Source organism: Astatotilapia calliptera, chromosome 8, assembly GCF_900246225.1.
Source record: "Astatotilapia calliptera chromosome 8, fAstCal1.2, whole genome shotgun sequence".
Lineage (NCBI taxonomy): Eukaryota > Metazoa > Chordata > Actinopteri > Cichliformes > Cichlidae > Astatotilapia > Astatotilapia calliptera.
In genome coordinates, this window is record NC_039309.1 from 14,726,618 (window position 1) to 14,743,051 (window position 16,434).

Genomic DNA, 16,434 nt, shown 5'->3' on the forward strand with positions numbered 1-16,434 from the left:
ACTTAACCTGGCATGATTGTGTTACTCTTCTTACCTAACATCAACAAGACCACAGCTCTTTCTGTCAAATCTATACAGTTAAGTTGCGCACATAGAATATATTTTGTAAAAACATATTGGATGGATGCAAAGTAAAGCTTTGTTTAGATGTAGAAATGTTTCCTTGATTTAAAACAGTACTTTAACTTATAGTTTGTGCACAAATCATCATGCTTACCGCACTGTCCCAGTGTTCATTTTGAAATGCCACACTATATGTTCGTGCAAGACCAGGCTGGCACTGAGTGCTCATAAATGTGAGGTTAAGTGATATTTTTTTTGTGGGCAGAGTTTTTAAGTGACACCATGTGAGTTATACCAAGTGTTTGCTGTCTTTGATGCCGGTGACGCTTGTTCAGTGGTCACTGAGAAACAGAGAGGTTGGTATCATACTTTGAACTGTTACCAGACAGGTCGGGTGGCTCGCTCGCTCAGTCACTCACTCACCAGAATCCTGTGTTACTGAAGCAGAGCTGGGATAGACAAACATAAGCTGGAAAAGGGGAGGGGCAGGGCACATTTGAATGAGGATATTTCTTTTGTGAGTAAGTCTGTTTAGCTTTAGGAAGTAGGAGCTGCTGATAACTTGTTAAAGCAACACCATCATTCCTCTCTCCATCTACAAATGTCACTCGTAACTCTGTCCAGAATGTGTTTCTGAGTGGTCCTGGTATTCTGCTTCCTTTTCTAGGTCTGTGATTTTTTAGGAAAGCTGCTTTATCTTACACATCTCCAGCTGACAGAGTGGAAAAAACATGACAAACATCACTCGACATATCGTCACAGTGAGTGCCTTCCCTTGAGTGATGTTTTTTATCATGCATTTTTCCTCATGTGCTCATTCTTCCTCATTACTTTGCAGCACCTTCTGACGTTCTCGCTGCAGAATGGGGAAGTGCGGAACGTTGAGGAAGCTCAGAACTGTCTTTCCTCCCTGGCTCAAAATAAAAAGCTATGGAGTCAACAGATGTACCTGGATGTGGGAGCAGGGGGCATTTATCTCAGAGACGTACAGAGTCAGGTGAGGGCAGGCGCATCTCAGTGGATGATGAAGAGATTTAAATGTGCTCAGCTGTGAAATACCACACATATTTGCATCCACAATGACCATCAGTTCTATCTGCCCTTGCAGGACGAGCTGGAGAGCTACGCCTTCAGATCCATCTTCCGCTGTGAAGCTGTTAACACAGAAAAACACTTCCCATCCCTCCTTATGTTAGTCTGCCAAGGTGAAGATCAGAAGAAGCCAGACATTCACTTCTTTAACTGTGAAACGGTGAAGGTGAGTGCTGACGGCGCGAGGAGTTTCCCCAAGTGTTGTCCTGGATGAGTCATAGGGTCTATTTGCATCAGGTTTTACCAGTGATGCCACTTACATTTTGTCATTTTAAACAGGCAGAGCAAATCTGCGACGAAGTCACGTTGGCAGTTTCGAATTCCACCGCCAGCAAGCGTAAGCTGCTCCCTGATGACCACAGGTACAGTGACTGTCATAATCACGCACCCACGAAAGTGCATTTCTCGGCACGGTTTTAATGGGAGAGCACGCTTCTGTGTTCACAATCACATGGGCGGAGTTTAATTGGCAGCCACAAAAAAGGAAACTCAGACCCACATCCCATTTAAAGCAGTTTGATTTTCGCCGTCGTTGTCATTATGTCACATTTTTCCACTGAGTCAAAGCAGCTTTGTGTTGCCATCCACCTGTGTGGAGGCAGAGAGAGGGAGGACAAACAGTATAAACAGCTGAGCGAGAGCAAGCAAAAGACTCGTTCTACCGGTTTCTACATAACTTAAGAAGGTGTGACAGAGATAGCAAGGCCATTGTGACGGCGAGTAGAGAAGGCAAAGGGAACAGAGGCGAAGGCTCTGGGCATAATCTGGCTTTGAGAACATTTCTCTTTAAAGGACACGTGAAGGGCAGAGACATGTGGTAAGAGACACAGCAGGAGCCTTTTGTATTTACATCAGAATTTAATTAAAATTTCTAAAAAAGTGAAGTCATCACTGTTAGGTTACTTGTATTTTTTTGGGGATAAAAAAGTCAAAGCGGACTCACTGTTTTTATTGCTTGCTAATGTAAAGTGTTTGTGTTTAGCGTGGAAACGAGTATGCAAAATTAGGATGTTCACTCTTTCTTCATGGTTGGATAAGGGCTGGAGGATTAACTCTTTAGCCCTTGTAAGCCTACTGGGAGTAACCTTTAAAGCTCCTTTTTGAACTAAGCATATTTCAGACCTGCTTATTGGACAAAAATGACTGGGTTTGCATTAGAAGTTAGTGAGAGTGGTCCCTGTTTACGCAGCTACCCTTTGAAAAACCTGGAAACTGTTCTACTGGTCATAAAACCACATCTTTATTGATATATACTGAGGTGTCAAAACCCATCGTTAAGAGTGCTGGGGAGGTCATCAGATGTCTTCTTTATAAGGGAAAGGGCTAAATCTTAGAGGCGCCGCGTTGTGCACTGCGCTCATAGAGCTGTTTGGGGCTCTTACCAAGAGGATGCTGCTGTTACGGCATTGAATGTGAGCTTGTTAATATGACTTCTTGAGCCCTTGCTGAAGGGCGTCTCATTTGCTGGCGCTGAGTGTACACCTGCACCATCATCAACAAAAACACTGTTATCACCTTTTAACCCGTAGTGCTGTGTTGTGGGAGAAGCACTGAATCTCTCCTCTCGCCCCGCAGGCTTTCTCAGAGTGGAGGAGATATGTTCGACCCCTATAACATACCAAGTCCTCCCGTGCTGCATGCTCCTAATCCCCCACCTGTCAACCCTCCACCTTACCCTGGACCCAGAGGTAAGAAAAAACATAGAAGACTTCTTTTTCCACATGCATGCCTGTTCAGTAGTGCTTCAGAATTATTCCGAAGGGTTGGGAAAGTGAGCAGGAGGAAAGGAGAGAAGCGTCAGGTATTCGAGGCAAAGGTCTCTCCAGAGCACAGAGATGGCTTTGTCAGCTTGTGTTTGTGAGAGGGCGGCTTTGGGAAGTGCAGAGATGAATGAACATGGATAAACTGAGTCCCTTGCTCTATTTCACGACAGCAAATGGCGGACCTGATATCTCTTTCCTGCGAGCAGAGAGAGAAGTGGTAAGCCAGCTCATCTCTTTTGTGTCTTTTGTCGCCACTTTTGGCTGCTTTTCACGTAACGAAGGCAATTCTTCTTTCCTCAGGGGATCCTTAATCACTGTTTCGACGAAATCGAGGCCTTCATGGGCAAGCTGCAGCAGACTGCTGAAGCTGCGACGGTGCTGAACCAAAGAAAGAAGAAGAAGAAGAAAAGTAAAAAGCAAAGCGCTGAAGGTAAGAGGGAGATGCATAGATTTCTCCAGTTTCTCTAGTTCGAAGCAACATATCCATCAACTGCTGTTATATTTTGTTCCCAAACAACAGACGAGCTACTCGCCACAAAGGCTCGCCCTCCACCAGATGGGGAATTCGTTGATATCTTCCAGAAATTCAAATATTGCTTCAGCCTCTTGGTATGTATGCCATCAAGTCCAGCCTCATTATTTGCTTACTCGTGGCAGCTGCATATTCATCGCCTCTGTTTATTTCTCAGGCTCGCCTGAAATCAACCATCACCAATCCTTCTTCAGAGGACCTCATTCACCATGTGTTCAAGCCTCTGGATATGGTGAGTCAGGGTTATAAACTCTACCTCAGCAACTGTTGTTGCTAATGCTGTAAATATGAGGTGTTGTCTTTCACTGCAGGGGAGCATGACCAACCTCTTCGAATAAATCCGTGTGACACGTAATGCCATGCGGGGGCAAAGTCAACTGGGGGTAAATGCCTAGATTCAAAAGACACATTCTCTGCTTGACGGCCCAATCAGGCAGCATTTTTGTTCCTGATGTTAGTGGACATCAGTGCAGAACTGTAAGCATGTGTCATGTCAAAATAATGGAAAGTCTTCAGAGTAGTTAAGTGATGTTGTCAGAAGCTACAGCTTCTATTCAGTGTTTACACAGGGCAGTTCCCTGCACAGCGGCCTGATTGAAAATCACCAAAAAATGCAGCATTTGTTTGATCTACGCAGTTTCCTTGGCTGTATTTGTATGCGGGCAGGGGTTGCTGGTGCATACCTCTCAAACATTTGGTTTAGATTTGAGCTTGTCTCGACACTAGAAAGGCCACTTTGTTGTCCCTCGACGCCTGTTTTAAATTAGGACGTTGGTAAGTTCCATCTGGGAAAAAAAGGTGGGCCATTCGTGGCTGCTTTTTTAGAAATCAAGTGCCTTTAGATTATCATTTATTTACTTTGATTTCATGGAAATGTCCAATGCCCTTCATTAAAGTATCAACATCACTCATGATGATACACTGTGAGTTAGCAGAAATGAAAGAAATATTTCAAAGTATGTGCTTTAATTTTTCCACTCCAGTATGAATCAAATAGGGTGAAAAGGGTGTGTTTGATTCGTGTAAACTGACACACCTGAATGGGAACACGCAGCCTTGTCTCTCAAAGACGTGTGTGTGCTTCTTCTTGTGTGCTTTGGCTTTTGTGTGCAGATGTATCCATTAGTTTTTTGCATTTGTTGTTACATCTGTGGTTTGATGTTCGGCTATCGGGCAGAAGGATGGACGGTATTGTTGTTGCGGTTTGCTAGAACCATCAGCGATTGTTAAGACTTTGAATGCCAGATCCATTACAGCAGACGTGGGAACATCAGTTCAGTTTAATTTATATAATGCCAAACAATCCCAACAACAACTGCCTTAATGCGTTTCATATTGAAGGAAAAGAAATTATAATAATATAGATATAACCCCAACAATAACTTGGCCCCTTTGAAAAAGCACTTTGGCAACAGTAAGAAGGAAAAACTGCCTTTTAAGAACCAGGCTCAGGGAGGTGCAGCCATCTGCTGCGAACACTTGTGGGTGAGGGGAGGAAGAAAGGTTAAAAGACACACTGATTTTTTCTCATCTGTATGTTGCACAGATGGTAAAAACAACAGGAGGACCAGCTTTTGGAGCCGCCATATCCAGTCCTGCCCTGACCAGCTCTGCTGTGTCCCTTCTACAAGATACCCTGACTGAGGAGGAGAGGCAGCTCTGGACGTCGCTGGGACCCAACTGGACACACCCTCGGTCGGTATCAATGCTTGTCTGTCTCTTACTAGTTGTGAAACTGGTGTTTTACTTTCCAGAAATCTAAAAAGGCAGCACATTAAAAACTTCCAGTCTTGGTGTTGTATCAAGCTCGACTCTGGCCAGAGGCTGTGGAAAGGGAGCATTTTGCCTCTGTTGATAGTTATGTGTCACCTTTTTACATTTTTGGGTTCACTGAAGATTTTATCTGCTGAAGAGCAACATCTTTGTTTCAACCAAGCAATATTTTTGTACTTCGTTTCTCTTGAAATCCTTTGTTTTACCTGCGTTTTGAAATAAGCAGATTTTTTGAGACAGGAGATTAAAAAGGACGTTTTTTTGCTCATATCCAGTTCCATATTTTTATTCTTGGACTGAAAGACTACAAAGCAATCCCTATCTGTCTTCTTCGGTCTTTTGTCACAGCACCTCAGTTTCAGCTCATGGGGTGAGGGTCCCCTTACTTTAAGACAAAACTTTCTTCTGATGTTTAACAGGACCCTCCATCAGGTTCCATTGTGACAGTATTTATATAATAAAAAGCATAACAAATCCACTTAAGGCATTTTGGGATTTATTGATTTCTCATGTTAAGAAAAGGGAACCGATGGATTAGCTGTCAAATGTACATAAGACCTATTATATTTAATATTGTAAGCAAGCTTTAAGAGGAAAATCCAATGTCATAACTTCCATCAATGAAAACTGCTTGAATAACTATCATAGTTTTGGTTGTTGAGCTCATTGAAGGCCAAGGCAGTGACTTGTTCTGCTCTCTCAGGTCTCAGCTGCGTGGGCCTGTAGCTCCATACACCCCAGTGTTCTTTGATGGCTGGAAGCCAGAAGCCTTGAAGCCTGATGGGCAGGTTTGGGAGGATCCGGTCGAGTCACAGCACAAACTCGAAGCCCTTCGAGAAAAACAAGAGGTGTGGAATACTTCTATAACGTGATTTAGAAGTCATTAATCGTAGATCAGTGGAAACAAGAACTACGGATGAGTGTGTAAAAGGACAACACAGGGGTTTAAGACACTAACGCATGAATAAACCTTACGTACAGTAAACAGTGGAGATACACTTTCCGCTTTTTGACAGGTCAGCTCACATTTCTGTCCATCCCTGCTAAAAACTGTATAAGGTTCACAGTTAGTTCTTTGTTTTTTTAATAACACCTTAGTTTCTCAAACTTTAATGCAGTCAGCCTTACCCAGATATACACTGACATTATATTTCTCTACATATTTTGTGCATTTTGTGCTAACTTGTGTTGTCTTCACTTGTCTATTTTTTTTTTTTTTTGCTCCCACAACAGCAACAACCACCTCAGCCACCAAACGATGACACGTAAGTCATCTACAAGACATAAATCAATGAACTGCTGTTTTTCTTGTTGTTGTTGTTTGTTTTGACCTTGACTAAATAAAAACAAACTTTGTCTCGTTTGGTCAGAAATTCACTCCCACCGGGGCCTGACAGACTCTACTGCTGCAGTTATGACTTCATTGCCAGGAACAGCAGTGAGCTTTCAGTGCAGCAGGGGGAGACACTGGAGGTAACACACAGTGAAGCAAGTCATTTTATGGCGCACTCAAGGAACCATCATAAAAGTCCTGTTATTCGTTGTTTGACAAAAGCTATTTGCAGTTGTTGATACACTTTACAGCCCTCTCCCTGACCGCAACCCTCTCTGTCTGACAGGTGATCGAGTCATCCAAGCGCTGGTGGAAGTGTCGCAATCGGTTTAACCAGGTCGGCTTCGTCCCCTTCAACATCCTGGAGCCCATGGCTCACATAGAGAGCCCTGTCCACAACAACCCCCCCAGTGTAAGACGGCAAAAAAGACACCCACACACATGCATGCACGTGTGAAACACACAAGCTCTCATCTGATCATTCCATCAGAGCAAACTCATTTTTTTCTTCACTCCACGTTCCTTCAGGTTCCAGCTGCGCCTCCACTTTCCAAGAATGTCACTCTTGCCCCACCCACCCCCCCTGCTCTTCCCAAAACCACCCCCACCCACTCCCCACAGCGCCCACGCAGCTTACCATCATACAACCAGCATGTGCAAGCTGTTGAGGACAATGACAAAGGTAACGGACTACAACTTTATGTGTCCTAGACTGTGGCTCTGTAGTGTAGCGGTTTGCACGTTTGCCTAACAGGTGAATATAAGATTTATTTAAAAAGTATATAACCAAAAAAAAGATACAAAAAAGCACAGTGATAGGCTTCTCATAAGTCACCTAATTATGGGTTCATTATTTTGGATTTAAACCACGTTCTCATGTTTTAAGATGCACTTTTGAGCTATGTCTTTCCTCCACTGAGTCCTGCATTTATATTATTATTTGAGCATGAAAGTGACCGTTACCTCTTTAAACTCCAAACTTTTCAGTCACGCTGGTAAATGATGAGCTGCTCCAGAGACTGACGAATGGAAAGTCCAATATGAACAAACCCCTCGTCATCCCTCGCTCTGCTGACACCTCCCTCCCCCTTGACTACCACTCTCCTCCAGAGGAGGTGGCTGAGTGGCTCAGAGGGAAGGGCTTCAGCAAACCGTAAGTGACCGCAGACCAGATAAACCACGTTTTGTGTATAAGCAGGGAATGCTGGCTCTACACGTGCGTTTTGCCATTACATGGATGAACGCAGCGGCTCCACCGGAGTATCCTCTGAAATCCATTATGTTTTGTGTCCCTCAGGACAGTGTCATGTTTGGGTGTGCTGACAGGCGCCCAGCTGTTCTCTCTCAACAAAGAAGAGCTGAAAGCTGTGATTCCAGAGGAGGGTGCCAGAGTGTACAGTCAGCTCGCTGTGCAAAAATCACTGCTAGAGGTAAGCGAAAAGAGAACAGCTATATCTTTTAAAGGGAAGCCATATCAAAGCCTTCAATATTGACATTTTTATTGGTTTTAGGAAAACTAAACATGATCATTTTTGGCAGGATGCAAAAACACAAGTATGAGTGTAATCAGTGATTTAAAATGACTTACTTTTAACATATTTTCATTCATCTTTTACCTTTCATGCTGGACTGAGGACATATGATACATTCGGATCAGCAGACAGTCTAATCCAAACAGAACAAAATTCTTATTTTCAAGTCCCACGTGCCATCCAGATTACCCTGGAAGAGTCTTATAATTCAGGAAAAGATTAAGAGACATTAAAAATGCATTTGTATGTGTGACAAATTTTACATTGATATTTGGATTATTTTGGTAAGAAAGGCCAGCATCATTTTTTAGGCTTTTATCGACGTTTATCTCTAGTTTTTGTGACGTCCAAACTTCGTCCCATATTTTGTGTGAAAGAAACATGCTGGAAACGTGCTGACAGGCCATTTAAAAACATCTTGAAATGTATTCTACGTATATGGATTTCACAAAAACCTTCAGCGTTGAGCAGAAGGCTCACAGTAATTTGAGATGGAATGACCTGAACTCAGTAGCTTGAGGTTCAAATTACTGTAAACAGCTGATGCTTTTCATCTCATTGCTACACAGTCTAAATTGATTTCTACTTTTTACAGGATGCCAGAAGGGCCACAGAGCTGGAGGCAGTCATGGAGAAACAGAAAATGAAGGTTGATCTGAAGCTGGAGAGCAGTACATTGTGAGGAACAGCATCCACATTGTGAAGAGCGTTACATGAAGGACTGTTTTCCCGTCCCCAGAGACCGAACATGTGGCAGTGACTTGACTATCTAACATTAAATCACGGCATGAGGGTCACTACGGTATTATTACCTGATGTTAAAACCGAGCTTTCTGTCAGCAATATGAGACGTAGGAATTTAATATAACCAGGTGCCGTGCAAACTAAAGGGGACTGATTTTGCTTTTCCTTATTTTATGCCATATATGTACAGTTAGTGTTTTTTGTGGATGCTCATATTAAACATGGACACAGTTTCAAACAGCGATCGGAGCACGTACAAGTAAACCAGGAGTCAAAAGGTCAGATTTCAAAGGCCTCCACCAATTTTTATGGAATGTTTTTTCTACTCTTGGCTTTGTACAGTGGTGCAAATATGACACACCTCAGGTACACAGCTCGGGCTGTTTAAACCCTTTGGTTGCAAGGGCCAGCCAATCAGAAGAAGGCTGGCTTAAAGAGAGGGGAAATGGAACTAGAGTGGTTTGTTCCAGGATGAATTGAGGTGATGGACTTAGGCCCAGTATAAAAAAATAAGAATTAATCTGAGCTGTGAATCTTGCAGTGGTTCTCCAGTAGAATGCAATAAATCTAAAAATGGAAATCAGTGTAAGAGATCCCCTTTAAATATTTTACCACTGCAGTGCCCCGTTTGTAATGCATGTTCATTTTAGTGTAACAGCTGTCTTCTTCTCTGCCTAATTAACTTAAATGAAATGTATTTATCTTTGTAATACACATTTGTAAAAATTCAGCCATTATTATCACATCTTAACAATGACAGGACCTTGTCAACACAATTCAACACACAATTAAATTCCAAATGGTGCTTTTTTCTTTTTTTTTTTATTGAGACTTTAAAGAAAGGTTTCCAGCAGAACAAACAGATATGACTTCACACATTAGGTAAAGCAGTGCATCCATTAAAATCTGTTTGCATTTAATCATAATGGAAAAGAAATCTGTTCAAGTTGGGCCAAAAAAAATGTTTAAATTTTTCACTTAAAGGTAAGTAGATCTGAACTTGATCATTTCTGAACCTACTGCTTCACATGCTGACACAAATTCTAAAGATATTGTTTATTTGCAGTATGTTAAAAAGAAATCAAGATAGAAAGAAATGATAAAGAGACTTGCCACCAATATAGATCAGAAGATTTCACTTATACTGAAGAAAGTCACCTGTAACCTGATCACTTATGATAATAAAAAAAAGACAAAAAAGGGAGGCAAGTCGGATACTAATGCTAACATCTTTAAAACCTTTGAATGTAAAACTTTAAGTGGGTTTTAGAGAACTAAGTACTGAGGACCATTATGTGGACAGACATTCGAGAACTGCACTGGGACAGCGAAACGAAATCTTCAAGGAGGGAGATGAGGAGGGGAAAAAAAAACCCAAGAAACTACTTGACAAGACTAGGCTTTTTCAGACAATTAGTCAGCCTAGAATATATTTACAGACAGATTTTTTTTTTATCAAAAGACCATCAGATAATAATAAAAAGAACATGGACCAGTTACATTTTTATGCTCCAGTCCAGCAGATCAGTTTGCCTTTTCTAGTGGACACATTTCAGGGCAGTAACAAGACGAGGGATGGACTGGATACAGACAAGTCACCGAGTTACAGATGTGGGTATTAAGAGTACACTCCACTACTGACCAATAACCTGCCAAATCCCCAAAAATCTGATGTATCTGATGCTATAAAAAAAAAAAAAAACAAGAAAAAAAAAAGAAAGGAAAAAAACAACAACAACTAAACAAAAAAACTCAATTCTATTCTTGATAGTATGTGTGCACTCTGGCTGCACTAAAGCAAAGAAAGGAGGCAGGCGGGAAAACAGAGGGGTGGGGTGTCGAGGCAAAGTGTTTAACATTAGGATATTATAAATGGACAGACGGGAGGAGGCTGTGGTGTTGTGGTCATGGATGGAGTTTGGTCTTCAGAGGTCCCCCACGTCTCTGTCGTCTGCCCTGCGCGAGTCCGACCTGCCGTTCATACCATCCCTTCTGTCTCGCTCCCGTGACCGGTCTCTGGATGAGCGGTCACGGTCCCTGGACGAGCGCTCTCGATCTCTGGACGACCTGAGCGACAAAACGATATGAGATATTCAGGTTAGTAACACAAATACAACAGAGCAGTTGAAAAAAAAAAAGAGAAGGATTGTATGTGTAAAATGCCAAAACACAAGCTTGAAGCTGGATAAAGGGCTCAAAAAAAGCCCATGTAATTGTTGTTTCCTTTTATTTTCACTGACTGTTCTTAGGCGACGCAATCAGTATCCCACGGATCTCCATGTGTTTGCTCAATTCTCTTTCACGGGAGTATAGATTAATAAGGGTTTTCGTCTGTGTTTACTTGTGTCTGGAGCTCTGCTCGTGGCTGTGACGGTGTCCTCGGCTGCGTGAGCGGGATCGGCTGCGATGCCGTCTCCTCCTCTCCCTGGAGCGTGAGCGGGAACGGCGCCTGTCTCGTGACGAAGAGCGTGAGCGTCTCCTTCTGCGGTCACGAGAACGGGACCTGGCAAAGACAGCAGACAGCATATTTCATTAGCTGACTTGAACAGAACAAATCGGACTCATAAAAGACTGGAACGAATGAACTGACAGACAGAAGAGGGAGCTTCCTTACCTTCTGTGCTCTCTGCTCCTTGATCTTGTCCTATACAATAAAACCCCAGAGTTAAACAGTAAAACACGCACTGCTGTAAATGTCATCTGGATTTTAACATCGGCACTCACCTCCTCCTCATCCTTTCCTCCTTCTCCCTTTCTTCTCGTCTCTTTAAGCGCTCCTGATTCCTCTTCTCTTGCTTCTCGACCACAGTTTTCTGATAAAAATAAATAAATAAAATAAAGTCAAAACAAACATATCTAAAGCCTTTACATCATCCTCCCTTTCTAGCAAGTATTCAGCACCATGTCACTCATATTTTTATGAGTTGGCTGTAAACAAGTTATACACACCTTTAGCTGGTCCAGTTTTTCTCTGATCTGAATGAAGCCGAGGTGAAGCTTCCCGCCAAAATGGTCAGCCAAACGACGGTCGTTGTCATGGAGACCAAGGTAAGCAGAGCACACCTCACACACCCGAAGCTTCTGCTGCTGAAAGCTTGAGGCTGGCATGGAGTTTCTGTATTCTTCCTGAAATGGTTCAAGAGGGAATAAAAGAGGCAGCGAGGTGTCAGAAGTTCAGAAAATTAAGAGACGGAAAGCACCACAAGCTCGAAGTTCTAAGAGCTCACTCCTTACCTCTGCATCCTTCTTCTTCGTGCGGACCTTCTCCACCTCTTGCAGGACTTTCTGAGCCTCATCCACATTGCCCTCAGCTCCGAGCTGTTCAGCCTTGGCCAGGAGCTTTCCTATTTCCTCATTTAGCTCATGCACCTTCTCTGCCTACAAAACAGCCACACCAACACAAGAGACAACAGGTTATGTTGAGCGAAAAAACACACTGACAGGGTTCACTGGATGTTGCATAAGGAAAGCCAGACTTTATCAAGCATAAAAATGTTGCATCATTCACCTTTGCTGCCACCTCTGCACTGATCTCTTCTTGGGTCTCAGCCAGGCGCTTCTTGGCCAGTTCTGTCCTCCGATCACAGTCCACAATAAAAGACTCTAGGTGATCCACTGCCTGTAGGAGCAACACCTTTTATTAACACACTCAGCAGTCACTACTTGGCAAGTACAAATGTTTTGATTTGCACTTGCATCATTTCAAAAACGCTTTTGGCATGAATGGTGCTGACTTGCAAGACAGATAGACATTTTATTCATTCACAAGGGAAATTATTGTGTTACAGCAGTACGATAAAGAATACAAATAGTACTCTTTAACTATGTTTATTGTAAAGCAAAAGTGCCACAACCGCACACCTAGGGCCTTAAACCGTGAGAAAAAGCAATTTTTTTAAATATGCACAACATTGATAAAAAACAAAGAAAACATAAAAATGAGTTAAAGAAAAGTGAAAAGTCTAAGATTGTGCAACTTGCATTAATAAATAATATGCACACAATAAATCAGGGAAACAGCTGCAAGAAGGTATAAAAATAAAAAAAAAAAGACTTCCTGAAGCATTCTTTTTGAAAGCGGGGTTAAATCATTTTAAGGGAGAAGGAGTTCTGCTGCCTCGTTAGTGTGGAGTGGAGCGTGTGAAATGGGCCATGATGGAGAGCAGTTTGTTCAGTCACGTCCTGTCCCTCACTCACTCCAGATTATTATTAATTAATAATATTATTAATATATTATTAGTAAAAGGAACCTCACTTACATCAAGCTCAAAGAAAAGATCTCTCTCCTTGGAGGCAATTTCATAATCAGCCCGAAGTGCCAGGTCATGGATCTTAGTGCACTCCCCCAGGTCCATGCGCTATCACCAAAAAAAACCAGACAGACATGAGTTATGCTGCATAAACTCAAACATAAACAAATGATAATGTAAAAAAAAAAAAAAAAGACTGCAAAAGTTAAAGACACTTATAGCACTTTTTTTTTCCTTTCTGAAATTTCTTTCCAACCTCTTAGAAATGAACTGAGTTTTTAAAGCTTTCAGGATGGGTCAGAACTGAAGTTTGTCTCACTTACAGTTCCAGAGAGGATGTCATGTGGGCAGCAGTTGAGAAGGTGACTTTTGCAGACTCGTTCGTCAGTGAACTTGACCCTCTGCCGCGTCTCATCCCCTGAAACAGCCCAAAAGAAGAACCAGTGAGACAGCCCTCACATACTCGATAACAGTGGCGAGGTATCCAGTGCTTCAATACATATTAATGTAATTGTACTACATACCACAGTTCCATTTAAATACTTTGTACCTATCCAAATGAGTAAAAGCTATTTGTATATTGCTGCTTGTCAGGGTTTTCATTGTACTTTATTAATGTAACATTACAGGTATCCATTAGTAGAGTAAATGTGCCTCTACTGGACTATACTAATGTATTAATGCAGTAATAAAGGTTGCTTTGTATGTGTGTGTTACTTTGTTCTTATTCTTAGTGCTTACCTTACCCAAGCCTCAAATGGGTTATTATCAGAGCCTCAACTCAGTTAACTTTTTATAAGGCTCAACGCCCACTCTATAATGAGGGTCAAAGGATTGGGCTGGGAGCGGTGTAACATAACATTATAATAATACAATTTAGGTTTCAGTTAAGTCGTGTCAAGTACAGCTGCTACCTTAATGCTGTATCATTTTCATTAGAAAATGGAAGATGGCCACTACAACTATAAATAGATTTACATTTTTAAAATCAAATGTTCCAGCCAAGCCTTTATTTATAACTGTGAACATTCAAAGGAAATTCAAAACAAGGATGCAAAAGAAATCCAAGGAAAAAAATTTAGGTTATACACACTGCGACTTGCACCACATACTGTACCCTTCTGCATCTTCAAGACCTCAGCTGCAGAATTTTAAACCCGCTGTAGAAAAGTATAAATGGGAACAGTTTTCTCGCGCACACCTGTAGTAAGAAGTTGGGAGTCATACACAAGTCAGATTGTAAATGCTGTGTGCAAAGTTTTTTTTGTGTGTGTGTGTGGACTGACTGCTAAAATTGCCTTCTGAAAACAGACGTGTAATGGAAAACTGCTCGTTTGGACTCAGCGCGACCAGACGTCTTAGCTCAAGCTGTGTGATACTACTTCAAATAGTAATACTAGTGCCACTGAAGATTTACCTATTTGTGTGATTTTTTTTTTTTAAGAAAAAAAAAGAAAAAAGGCTACAATAACTTCCGGAAGGCAAACAAATTGTTTGGATATTCACCATAACAGCTTTAAAAATTATGTGTGACTCACGGCTCGATGAACATGAGGCTTTTCTGCAACTCCTTTGCAGATTGATGTAGGCTGGCAAAGATACACTGAACCTTAATGAATAAAATAAAGGGGCCACAATTGTTCAGTCTGTATGCAACAAAAGTATGGGAAGAATTTGATATCATATCTCATCACACATACACCCACAAGCTCACCACACAAATTCACTCTTACTCTAAAGCTCAACTTGTTAAAAAAATGAAAAAAAAAAGGCTCAGAGCTTCAAATTTTACACAACCAGCTGTCAGGATAAAATATTTATAAAACGGCAGGGCTGCAAGAAACTGCAGTCAGACCTGACAGCTGATATATTTACACACACATACATACATTTAAATTATGCTTCTTCAAGCGTGTATTATACATGTTTTTCTAACATTGCACAGCACCGATGTTACAGGTTATGCTGCATCTATTTATTCTATTCTAATCTGCTGCTGTAATAATGTATTACACTTCCAATTAATCCCAACTATGGGACTAAATCGGGTTATATTATTTGCCAATTAATGTTTGTATCCAAACGGCTGGAAGCTACTAAAAAAGAAAACACTTCATTTAGGACGTCTGTCCACTCATAACTGCGATAATCAAAATTAACGAGCGCAGTATTGCACTCCGTTTCTTTTTAAATAAAATCTAATCTCGAGTTAATCTCGAAAGTGTTTTATTATCGAGTATATGTGCTAAATTATTTTGTTCCTTTAGAAAAGTGTTTCATTTTGTTTTTAGAACTCCTGCAAGACCGACTGCAAAGTACGGTCCGTTTATCGTTTAACCCTTGTTTGGTGTGAGATTACGCTTTATTTAATCAATACAGCCATGACGACTAATGCAAAGATACTTGATCTCAAATCCAAGCAGTACTGACATACATGGAAAACACCTGTAAGAGCACAGTAATGAAGAAACGTGATACTGGTTTTAGTGACAGAATGTAATGAAGAAAAATCTATCAGAAAATATGGGTGGAAAAACATTTTTATCCGAAAATATGTTATCCAAGATATACATGGGGCAAGCTTCCATTGTTACGTTATTGTAAGCAAAGAAGGAAGGAAGAATATTTTTTCTCTTTCTAAACACTGAAAACCTTGAACACCGCACAAGGGTTAAAATTATGCCAATTAAACTATATAAATGGATACAGAAGATATCTGGTTTACCATTAACTAAACATTAATTAACGCCAGGAATATATTCTTGTACACTGTCCAATGCATCCTAGCTTGGCGCCTCACAGTCCACAACAAGTAGCTACGTTTAGCCAACGCACATTACAAGCTAGGAATTTAGTAAATCCTAGAAGTAATAAAAGGGAAACTACAACCTATTAAACTGCAATGAGCCACGTTGGATGCAAACATTAAATCCTCTCATTAATCCTTAACAGGCTGCCTGAATATAACGTTACTTTGTCCCACAGCCCTCTGCAGTACATCCATTCATGCAGCTCTGTCCATCACACGCCAACACAAGCCAGCCTCAGCAGTGGCTCCATCTTGGCTAGCTAGCTCGGCTAGCATGCTACAGCAACTCACCGTCCCTCGCTGTTCCCATCAGCTGGTCGAGCAAAGCTCTCATTTGAGCTTGGGCAGACATTACTGCGGTTCTTCCGTCGACGGGGTTAGATAAAAGTCAATCAACTTGAAAACGGTTCCTCTGTTTTATCGGCTTATTTGAGAATTTATTTATCCAAGCATCTCCTTTTGCTGCTTCTCCCTCTATTTCTTCAACTCGCCCGTTTCCGTCCAATATCCGGGAAATGACGAAACTATTCTGTAGCCTCGCTA

General features: G+C 41.5%; 2 protein-coding genes across 5 annotated transcripts in view; one reads left to right on the forward strand and one right to left on the reverse strand.

Moving 5' to 3' along the window:
* LOC113028522 (epidermal growth factor receptor kinase substrate 8-like protein 1) overlaps window positions 1-9,642 on the forward strand; it is a 12,595-nt gene extending 2,953 nt beyond the window's left edge. For 2 of the 3 annotated variants that reach the window (XM_026178859.1, XM_026178860.1), the window contains 18 exons: window positions 731-824; window positions 902-1,060; window positions 1,172-1,321; window positions 1,435-1,517; window positions 2,731-2,843; window positions 3,089-3,135; window positions 3,219-3,348; window positions 3,439-3,527; window positions 3,608-3,682; window positions 4,997-5,145; window positions 5,927-6,071; window positions 6,457-6,488; window positions 6,594-6,696; window positions 6,843-6,968; window positions 7,085-7,238; window positions 7,544-7,709; window positions 7,854-7,986; window positions 8,684-9,642. In XM_026178859.1, coding sequence (XP_026034644.1) covers window positions 795-824; window positions 902-1,060; window positions 1,172-1,321; window positions 1,435-1,517; window positions 2,731-2,843; window positions 3,089-3,135; window positions 3,219-3,348; window positions 3,439-3,527; window positions 3,608-3,682; window positions 4,997-5,145; window positions 5,927-6,071; window positions 6,457-6,488; window positions 6,594-6,696; window positions 6,843-6,968; window positions 7,085-7,238; window positions 7,544-7,709; window positions 7,854-7,986; window positions 8,684-8,770 — 1,971 coding nt within the window. In that variant the 5' untranslated portion in view covers window positions 731-794 and the 3' untranslated portion in view covers window positions 8,771-9,642. Of the gene's footprint in view, window positions 1-698; window positions 825-901; window positions 1,061-1,171; window positions 1,322-1,434; window positions 1,518-2,730; window positions 2,844-3,088; window positions 3,136-3,218; window positions 3,349-3,438; window positions 3,528-3,607; window positions 3,683-4,996; window positions 5,146-5,926; window positions 6,072-6,456; window positions 6,489-6,593; window positions 6,697-6,842; window positions 6,969-7,084; window positions 7,239-7,543; window positions 7,710-7,853; window positions 7,987-8,683 lie in introns of those variants that run through there. The other variant, XM_026178861.1, reaches the window with a different exon arrangement.
* On the reverse strand, window positions 9,636-16,424 carry luc7l (LUC7-like (S. cerevisiae)). Of its 2 annotated transcripts, XM_026178870.1 has the most exons (11): window positions 16,183-16,266; window positions 14,621-14,691; window positions 13,406-13,500; window positions 13,092-13,190; window positions 12,341-12,451; window positions 12,067-12,210; window positions 11,782-11,958; window positions 11,557-11,645; window positions 11,447-11,476; window positions 11,174-11,335; window positions 9,636-10,899 (listed from the first exon to the last, which is right to left on the reverse strand). In XM_026178870.1, exons 4-11 carry the CDS (start codon window positions 13,185-13,187, stop codon window positions 10,758-10,760), a joined length of 951 nt encoding a protein of 316 aa, XP_026034655.1. In that variant the 5' UTR covers window positions 13,188-13,190; window positions 13,406-13,500; window positions 14,621-14,691; window positions 16,183-16,266; the 3' UTR covers window positions 9,636-10,757. The 2 variants fall into 2 exon arrangements, with proteins under 2 accessions (XP_026034655.1, XP_026034654.1); XM_026178869.1 differs by lacking the exon at window positions 14,621-14,691 and having other exon boundaries at window positions 16,183-16,424.
* Window positions 16,425-16,434: the final 10 nt, after the last annotated feature.

What these genes read in the sequence shown, in the direction of transcription:
- luc7l (XM_026178869.1), bottom strand. Translation starts at nt 16,243, where the DNA reads ATGTCTGCCCAAGCTCAAATGAGAGCTTTGCTCGACCAGCTGATGGGA. An exon ending in GATGGGAACAGCGAGGGACG is followed by an intron (nt 13,501 to 16,182) that starts GTGAGTTGCTGT and finishes GGGCTGTTTCAG; the next exon opens with GGGATGAGACGCGGCAGAGG. An exon ending in ATGACATCCTCTCTGGAACT is followed by an intron (nt 13,191 to 13,405) that starts GTAAGTGAGACA and finishes TTTTGGTGATAG; the next exon opens with CGCATGGACCTGGGGGAGTG.